Source organism: Nerophis lumbriciformis, linkage group LG19 (assembly GCF_033978685.3).
Source record: "Nerophis lumbriciformis linkage group LG19, RoL_Nlum_v2.1, whole genome shotgun sequence".
Classification (NCBI taxonomy): Eukaryota; Metazoa; Chordata; class Actinopteri; order Syngnathiformes; family Syngnathidae; genus Nerophis; species Nerophis lumbriciformis.
Genome location: NC_084566.2, coordinates 14689407 through 14699124, shown reverse-complemented (window position 1 = coordinate 14699124; position 9718 = coordinate 14689407). Strand labels below are relative to the sequence as shown.

The window sequence follows — 9718 nt, the reverse complement described above, 5'->3', positions numbered from 1 at the left end:
GTATATTTGAGCTCAATTAGTTTCTTTTAAGTCCTTTTCAATTTATATTTTCATGTCTCATGACACATTATCTGTATGTAATATTGGCTGCATTTTTGATAGTTGTTGGTGTGCCAAGTTGTTCCAGACCACAGCAAACATAACCCAGCTTGCAAAGCATGTAATAAATCCATTAGAAGAAGACAGCCTGCAGTTTGCTTTAACTTGGACACACACATCTATACCTTTGGCCATTTTAAGACAGTCATTTCCAGGAGTTAGCTCACCCTCTGAGAAGCCTCCATTTTACTAATGATTTCTAATGTTGTAAAAATGTGTAGAATAAATATAACATTTCTGTCAACAAAGACTTGCGTCAGCCTATGACTCAGTCATTTTGATAGTAGGCTAATATAGAAACTTACATCATGTGTTGCCTTCATTATAACACTTATATGAGGCTTTAAATTTTTTTAGCGGCTCCAGGCGGATTCTTTTTTTGTATTTTCGGTCCTATATGGCTCTTTCAACATTTTGAGTTGCCGACCCCTGCTTTAGGCACTCACCTGATGACGGTGGGAGTGATCTCAGCGCAGAAGAAGATGCTCAGGTTGCTGACAGCATGGGAGGAGAACATCCCGATGATGGAGAAGGCGATGGAGAAGTTCTTATTCAGGGTGCCTGAGCTATCTACACAAACACAGCATGGTGATCATTGTTCGACGTGACATACACAGGTATGGCCTCTAGGGGCACTCTTGCAAACAGACACTGACTCCTACCTATATTGAGATGGGTGCTGTACTTTCCCAGCACTGGAGGAGAAATAAAGAGACGAGTTAGCACACATTTCACACGGCCATCAGTCCAACGCAGAGTGAAAGATGATAAAAACTTGTCAAGCGGCGTAGTAACCTTGCAGTGTTGACGCCAGTTAAACATTAAGTCGGGCTCATTTGTAACTGAACAAACCGCCTCTTGTCGTCTTTTGATCTGCTTTTTGCTACACATTGACCACAACAAGCATTACCAACGGTGGACATGAGCACAGTGACATCAACCCGCCGGCCACATCATTAGGTACACCAGGTGTGAGCATACTTGCCAACAGTAACTAAGATTCCACAAATACCAAGGTAAAAAATTTTAGCTTTAAAGGTCTGAAGTCATACCTATCCCAACATCATATAATAGTACTATCACACATAATATTATTTAACGTCTTTGACAATCATCATGATTTGGTAACGCTCCACTTTTTTTATTCGTATGTGGAAGTTAAGCGTATTAAACAAGTTTAAAATCATTAAAACAAATAAAAAAATTTAAAAAACTTGTACCACGACCGGGATTATAACCCAAGGCCTTCTGCTTTGCAAAGCAAGTATTAATGACGCTCGCCACAGAGCCATCGGAAACAAAGATGGAAAATTTGATTATATATTCGAATTAGTAACAGAGCACGACGTGGCCAGGAATACGTTTGAGGTCAAATCTTATATGAAGCACCTTGTCATTCAATAATTTACATTTTAATGTCGCTTTTCACGCAAAACGTGTTGTTTACTGCAGTCTACGCGTATCTCTTATGTGTGACGACCATCGACTGGTCACACTTATTACACCATGTACCAAATAAAACTGCTTCAAGATTGGTAAGCACAACCAGAATTATTCCGTACATTAGGCGCACCGGGTTATAAGGCGCACTGTCGATTTTTGAGAAAGTTAAAGGATTTTAATAGCGCCTTATAGTCCGAAAAATACGGTACATTTGCAGTCAGTCATATCATCTTCTTTTTGTCACTTAAAAAAAATACAGAGGACATGACCCCGGTGTCCTTAATGGTAGCTACGGCCATGCTTGCCAACCGTCCAGATTTTCCTGGGAGAGTCCCCAATTTCAGTGCCCCTCCTGAAAATTCCCCGGGGCCACCGTTCTCACAAATGTCTCCCCCACCCAGACATACAATACTAATAGCTCATGAAAAACAAGATTGATATTTTCATTGTAAGTGGGTCAAATCGTTTAAATGACAAAATAATCCCATGAAAATGACTGCTGTCATTTCATTATAATAATAATACATTTAAATTGGTATGTAAGGTTCGGGACAGGTGCACGTCTGATGTTGCTCACATGTGCTACAATGAATGCTCAGGGAGTTTTTGCGTTTGGTCACACACACGAAAGATTAGAGGGAACAGTGTATATACGTATGACAACTCCCCCTCACGCCCCCCCCCAGTCATTTTGAATATCTCCCTAATTCTGAGGTCCAAAGGTTGGAAAGTATGGGTGTGTGTCTAACACGAACTCACAGTTGAGCAGGCCCAGCTGGAGCAAGGACGCCAAGGCGGTGATGATCATAAACATGAGGAGGCCACCTCGCCGGCCCATTAGCCCCACCGCCGGGCACAGCGCCAGGCAGGAGGCCACAGCGATGCCCGCCATGGTGTAGTAGTCTGCATAGAAGTTATGGAACATGGTGGTTTCCTGGGCCTCTGGGTCCATCATGCTGCGAGCAAAGCAGTGGTGGATCCCATAGCCTGTTAGCCTGCACAGAACATGGACACACACAAGATGTTAGAACGTGATTCTTGCTCAGGAACACCAGATTTTGTTATTCAACCCTCACTTTATTGGGGACTTTGTCTTTTCAGCTCATATTTTGCTGTATTTTTGGCCATAAGTCTGGTTCTGTTACACCGAATGGAATACTTTTCCTTTTTTATGTTCAATTTTAATATTTTTATTGAAAATTATTTCATATATCAACGAATAGTCATACCAATATCAGTAATCTTAGCTCAATTGACTATAGACAGGATGAAAAAGTTCTCAGGGAGTTAAGTGTATATAAAAAGGTTTTGGATTCATATAATATTCTACTTTTATCCTAATCAACTTCAGTCCTGCACTTAAAAAATCCCCTTTAACATGTACTAAGTAAGTCAAATGTATTAAAATAAACACTTTCTGAGGTCTTAATTTATAGCAATAGAGTAAATCCTCAAGAAGTTGAGTGTATATAAACCATTTTCAGATTCTGATTTTTCAAAAAAATTTTGCTCAAATATCTCAAACAACTTAAATAAAAATAGCAAATGTGTAATGATTTTATTTTATTTGAACTTTTTGAACACCCATTTTTATATTTTGAAACCTTTACGTAAAATTTGATTTTATCCATATAGTAAATGTTTAAGAGCTGAGGTATGAGGTAACGATCAGAGAAAAAATACATATTTTCTATTTTTTTTAGGACTGAAATTGATTAAAATATTTGAGCAAAAAACAAATAAACATTTTCACACACTGTGAACTCTCTGAGATTTTAATTTATTAGTATTATATTAGTATTATCAGGATAAATAAGTCCTTAAGAATAAAGAGTGTATACAACCATTTTTGGATTCACATTTTTCGCTTATAAATCTCAATCATCTACAGTCCTAAATAAAAACAGTAACCTAAATAAAAACAGTAAACATGTCATTTTTTTCATTTAATTTTAACTCTTTGAATGCCAGTTTTTATACTTTGAAAAATGTACAAAAGTACCTTTCAGCATTAATGGTGCCTTCACAGATGTGTAAGTTACCCATGCCTTGGGCACTAATACACCCCCATACCATCACAGATGCTGGCTTTTCAACTTTGTGCCTAGAACAATCCGGATGGTTCTTTTGTCCAGAGGACACGACGTCCATAGTATCCAAAAAACAATTTGAAATGTGGACTAGTCAGACCACAGAACACTTTTACACTTTGCATCAGTCCATCTTGGATGAGCTCAGGCACAGTGAAGCCAGCAGCGTTTCTGGGTGTTGTTGATAAATGGCTTTCGCTTTGCATAGTAGAGTTTTAACTTGCACTTACAGATGTAGCGACAAACTGTAGTTACTGACAGTGGTTTTCTGACGAGTTCCTGAGCCCATGTGGTGATATCCTTTACACACTTATGTCGCTTTTTGATGCAGTACCGCCTGAGGGATTGAAGGTCACGGGCATTCAATGTTGGTTTTCGGCCTTGCAGTGATTTCTCTAGATTCTCTGAACCTTTTGATGATATTACGGACCGTAGATGGTGAAATCCCTGAATTCCTTGCAATAGCTCGTTGAGAAATGTTGTTCTTAAACTGTTGGACAATTTGCTCACGCATTTGTTCACAAAGTGGTGACCATCGCCCCATCCTTGTTTGTGAATGACTGAGCATTTCATGGAAGCTGCTTTTATACCCAATCAAGGCACCCACCTGTTCCCAATTAGCCTGTTCACCTGTGGGATGTTCCAAATAAGTGTTTGATGAGCATTCCGCATCTTTCTTAGTCTTTTTTGCCACTTGTGCCAGCTTTTTTGAAACATGTTGCAGGCATCCACTTCCAAATGAGCTAATATTTGCAAAAAATAAAGTTTACCAGTTCGAACATTAAATATCTTGTTTTTGCAGTCTATTCAATTGAATATAGGTTGAAAAGGATTTGCAAATCATTGTATTCTGTTTTTATTTACCATTTACACAATGTGCCAACTTCACTGGTTTTGGGTTTTGTACATAAAATGTGTTTTCATCCATATAGTAAATGTCAAAGAGAAAAGGTACTTGGGTAATGATCAGACAAACAAGACATGTTTGCTATTTTAATTTAGGACTTAAGTTGATTAAGAGAAAAACTAGAAAAAATATGAATCCAAAAAGACTTTATACACTTTGAACTCCCTGAGGAATTTTTCGTCCTGACAATACTCTATTGCTGTTAAACTAAGTATTCCCAAAAGGTTAAAAAAACATTTTAGATTTTCAGAAAACCTTCAAATGAGGATTTTTTCTTCATATTGTTCAATTTGTTTTAATATATGAAGCGATTGGAGGTTGTCAACACAAACAAACACACACTCCGTTCTACTCCCTTCCCCCTCCCTGTTGTGTAATGTTTTATAAGGACCACTCATGTAAAATTTACACAGACTTCAGGAGTCAGGGACACGATACGCTGTCGTGAGCTCCTCTACGTGCTAAAGACGAGGTCGGCCATGAAGAGCAAAGGAGGGAGAGACGAGGATATAAATGGCACACTTATTGAAAGACAGAATGGCTGGGATAAAAAGAGAAGCATGGATCAATAAGTGTTGAATGTGCAGGTTAATGGTAGCATTAGACCTATTTCATCTACTCCTGCATATATCTCCACCAAGGCAAGAAAAAGAAAAAAGCCAAACAACTTACGAGTTGACGCAGAGCACGACAATATTCTTCCACAAGTTCCTGGTCCTGGCCATTTTAACAATACACGTCTTTTTGGGTTTGCGTTGAAGAGCTCGCTGCAGTTCTGGAAACAAGACAAAGTGAAAGTGAAGTGTCAAATGTGCTGTCAAAAAGGCTAAAATGAACAATATGAATTACACTTAAAGGATTGTTTAAGTGAACCTGGATGATGCAAGAATCCAGAACACAAAAAATGGGACAGGATTTGAGAACTGACTGATTTCACAGACTAAGTCGCTATATTTTTCCCACCTTTTCAACCCTGAGCTGTATACAATGCTGTGGTTAGATGATGAATGTGTCTAAGATCACAGGCTACACATGCTGCAAATACATTTAGGTCTCTTTACATCAGACCAATCAAACTGCCGAACGGGTCACAGTGGACTGATTAAATAGTTCCCATTCAATCAAAAGGCACCCACACAATTAATCAGTATGCTGTTTTGTAAATGTACAGGGTATTTCAAAAAGAATAAGCCAAAATTATCACTGGATATTTCAAAAATGAAAAACAATAGAACACCTAGCTTGAACACATGTGTTGTACATAACTGAGTATTTATTTCATGCTGTATAAGTTTTTACCAAACTCTGTTCTAAAAGCACGCTGCCCTGTGACAATGGCAATTGTTTTTGCAAACTTAAGCACTCAAAAGGCCTTCTGTTGAGGAGTCGCCATTTTGAGGGTAAAATTAAAATAAAGTAACATTTTGCAGCAAGATAAATAGCACCAAATTAAATGAGTAAAATTCTAATGAAAACAACTAGAAGATCTCCCGACAACCCTCTGATGGACTGGACTCTCACATGATCTACTAATGTAACATTTCAACAATTGTACCCACTCGGCTTTCATTGCAGCCAGTCACCCTGGAGGGGGGTTACCCACACTTGCAGTCCCTTCCCAGGGTTTTTTCCTTTTCCCAGTTCTGGCTTTTGAAGTTTTTTCTTGCCTGGATGTGGGTTCAGAACAGGGGATGCCATTTTGAGGCACTTGTAATTCGGGTCTAAATAAACAATTTGTGTGATTGATTGAACTGGCACCAAATATATCTTTGCTTTTGACATTCTCAACCAATGTTCTTGTTTTGTTGTGAATAGTGCAAATGTTGCAGTACAGGAAATTGTCATCTAAAAATTACACACTATTGGCATTTTCTCGATGAGCTTCAAGCACACCTGTGAAGTGAAAACCATTTCAGGTGACTACCTCTTGAAGCTCATGGAGAGAATGCCAAGAGTGTGCAAAGCAGTAATCAGAGCAAAGAATGGCTATTTTAAAGAAACTAGAATATAAAACATGTTTTGTGTTATTTCACCTTTAGTTGTTAAGTACATAACTCCACATGTGTTAATTCATAGTTCTGATGCCTTCAGTGACAATCTACAATGTAAATAGTCATGAAAATAAAGAAAACACATTGAATGAGAATGTGTGTCCAAACTTTTGGCCTGTACTGTATATATTGCTAAAAATTAAAATATCAATCACAGATCGTTAGGTAAGCATCCTGTGTCTCTGTCACGTTCAAATCTAAAAGGACGCAGTAAACTATCAACAACACTGCATATGTTTAGCTTGCGTGCTATTGTGTGCTTAGCTGTTGTGTATCTGCTAGCTCCTTGTAGCCTAACGCCTACCATGTTTACCTTATGCAAGTGATTTCACTAAGATGCAAGAAAAGACCAACCTTGTGTGCTTATCGGAAGACATTTAGATATTAACTATCGAGCTTTGCACAAGTAATCACGCTGCACAACTGTCTGTATTGGAGCGCTTTTATTTTAGATCAAAACCGATATAATGTAACACTTGTTTTTTTGCCTTATATCAAATCGATATCCAATACCAATATCAGATCGCAACTCACTTACTGTATTTTTCGGACTATAAGGCGCACTTAAAATCATTTCATTTTCTCAAAACTCGACAGTGCGCCTTATTACCTCGAGCGCCTAATGTACGGAATAATTTTGGTTGTGCTTACCGACCTTGAAGTTATTTCATTTGGTTCATTGTGAAATGATAAGTATGACCAGTAGATGGCAGTCACACATAAAATATACGTGTAGACTGCAATATGACTCAAGTAAACAACACCAACATTTTATATGTTCCATTGAAAATATAGAACATTACACACGGTTCTCAAAAGTCTATCAAAATGTTTTAGTACGACTTTGCTAAGCTATGAAGCCACACTGCTTGATGGATTGTCAGCGCATTATACATCCAAGAATTATATAGTGTGTATAAGGTAAGACGTATTATATGGCGTTTTGTTTCGCAATATTATGCAAAACTAACTTTTCTTACCTTCTGGTACCTGCTGATCTGTATTTGGGATCTGCATAAGTCCTGAAAATGTGTGCGCATCCGCCTATGTAGTCCGTGGCGACACCGTAGTCGATAAGCTGCTTCTTTTTCTCTATCTTCTTGTTATGGGACATTCATCCTCTGCTGTTGCCATTTCTAATATAAAGTAGTGTAAAGTTCTTACTTATATCTGTCAGTAAACTCGCCATAAAAGCGCTAAAACATACCGGTTTAGTGAATTTACATACCGTATTTTTCGGACTATAAGTCAACGTTTTTTTCATAGTTTGGCCGTGGGTGCGACGTATACTCCGGAGCGAATTATGTGTGAAATTATTAACATATTACCGTAAAATATCAAATATTATTTATCTCATTCGCGTGAGCGACAAAGCAAATGTCCGCAATCGTTACACACGTCAGCAATCGTCACTCACACGCCAACCAAAATTCGGCGGTGGAGGGTCATGGCAGAAGTGCATTGTAGGTTTTGGAATGCTAACTGCTATATGCTATACCAGGGGTAGGGAACCTATGGCTCTAGAGCCAGATGTGGCTCTTTTGATGACTGCATCTGGCTCTCAGATAAATCTTAGCTGACATTGCTTAACAAGATAAGTAATGAATAATTCCGCTGGTAATCACAGTGTTAAAAATAACGACTACAAAGCCATCAGCAAAACCATGCAGCACCAGAAGTCGCATTAATGGTAAGAAGTATTTTATTTATTGTTGGTTACCTTCAGAATAACAATGTTATTAAAAAGAATAAGAGACTTATTATACTCTAAAAATGTTGGTCTTACTTAAAAATGCACGCATTTAGTTGTATACAGTGTTAAAAAAAATATTACATGGCTCTAATGGAAATACATTTTAAAATATTTGGCTTTCATGGCTCTCTCAGCCAAAAACGTTCCCGATCCATGTGCTATACGCTACTGCCGGAGCTATTAAAATGGATCACGTCAACATTGGCGGTAACTTATAAAAACTGAGAAGGACTGAACTAAAATGGCAGCGAAAAGGAAATCATATACTGCAGATTACAAGCTGGACGTAGTGAAATATGCAGCAGAGTACAGCAATCGAGCAGCAAAAAGAAAGGACGCTAGCGGGGCGCATACCAGAGGCGACACAGAGGAAGAAGATTTCATGGGATTTAGCGATCGGGAGTGACAGGTTGTTTGGTAAACGTATAGCATGTTCTATATGTTATAGTTTTTTGAATGACTCTTGCCATGATGTGTTGCGTTAACATACCAGGCACGTTCTCAGTTGGTTATTTATGCCTCATATAACGTACACTTATTCAGCCTGTTGTTCACTATTCTTTATTTATTTTAAATTGCCTTTCAAATGTCTATTCTTAATGTTGGATTTTATCAAATAAATTTCCCCCAAAAATGCGACTTATACTCCAGTGGGACGTATATATGTTTTTTCTTCTTCTTTGTTGTGCATTTTCGGCCGGTGCGACGTATACTCCGGAGCGACTTATAGTCCGAAAAATACGGTAATTCACCCAAGGAACTTTAGTTATTAGAGCGTTCCGGTCGGACGTTTTTTCATTGGACACATTTCCGGCGTTGTTGTTGCACTAGTGAGCCACGGATGAGGAGATGCTGCTCCGATATTCCATCCATTCATTTTCTACCGCTTATTCCCTTTGGGGTCGCGGGGGGCGCTGGAGCCTATCTCAGCTACAATCGGGCGGGAGGCGGGGTACACCCTGGACAAGTCGCCACCTCATTGTAAGGCCAACACAGATAGACAGACAATTTATTGATTGAAGTAAAGTCTGAATGTTATTAAAACAGTTAGCTCCATCTTTTGACACTTCTTCCACTCCCGTCCTTGCACGCTACACCGCTATAACAAAGATGACGGGGAGAAGACGCTGTCGAAGGTGAGCCACGTAAATAAGACCGCCCACAAAACGGCGCATCCGGAAGTGACTGTCAGAAAGCGGCTTGAAGATGATCTGTAAAACATAATCTATGCAACATTTTGACCAAAGAACCACCATTACATGTTATGTAGACCACAAGGAAGTGTTTTACATTTAGAAAAAAATAACAATATGACCCCTTTAATGCGCCTTATAATCCGGTGCACCTTTTGTATGAAAATAGAGCTGCTCATCGG

General features: G+C 38.7%; 1 protein-coding gene across 3 annotated transcripts in view; it reads right to left on the bottom strand.

The window, feature by feature from the left end:
* The window catches only part of LOC133618806 (solute carrier family 22 member 23-like), a 134423-nt gene that overhangs the window by 11654 nt on the left and 113051 nt on the right, over positions 1-9718 (bottom strand). For all 3 annotated transcript variants that reach the window (XM_061979538.1, XM_061979536.2, XM_061979537.2), the window contains 4 exons: positions 5212-5314; positions 2302-2537; positions 762-794; positions 546-669 (listed from right to left, as the gene is read on the bottom strand). In XM_061979538.1, the coding sequence (XP_061835522.1) occupies positions 546-669; positions 762-794; positions 2302-2537; positions 5212-5314 (496 nt within the window). The remainder of the gene's footprint in view (positions 1-545; positions 670-761; positions 795-2301; positions 2538-5211; positions 5315-9718) is intronic.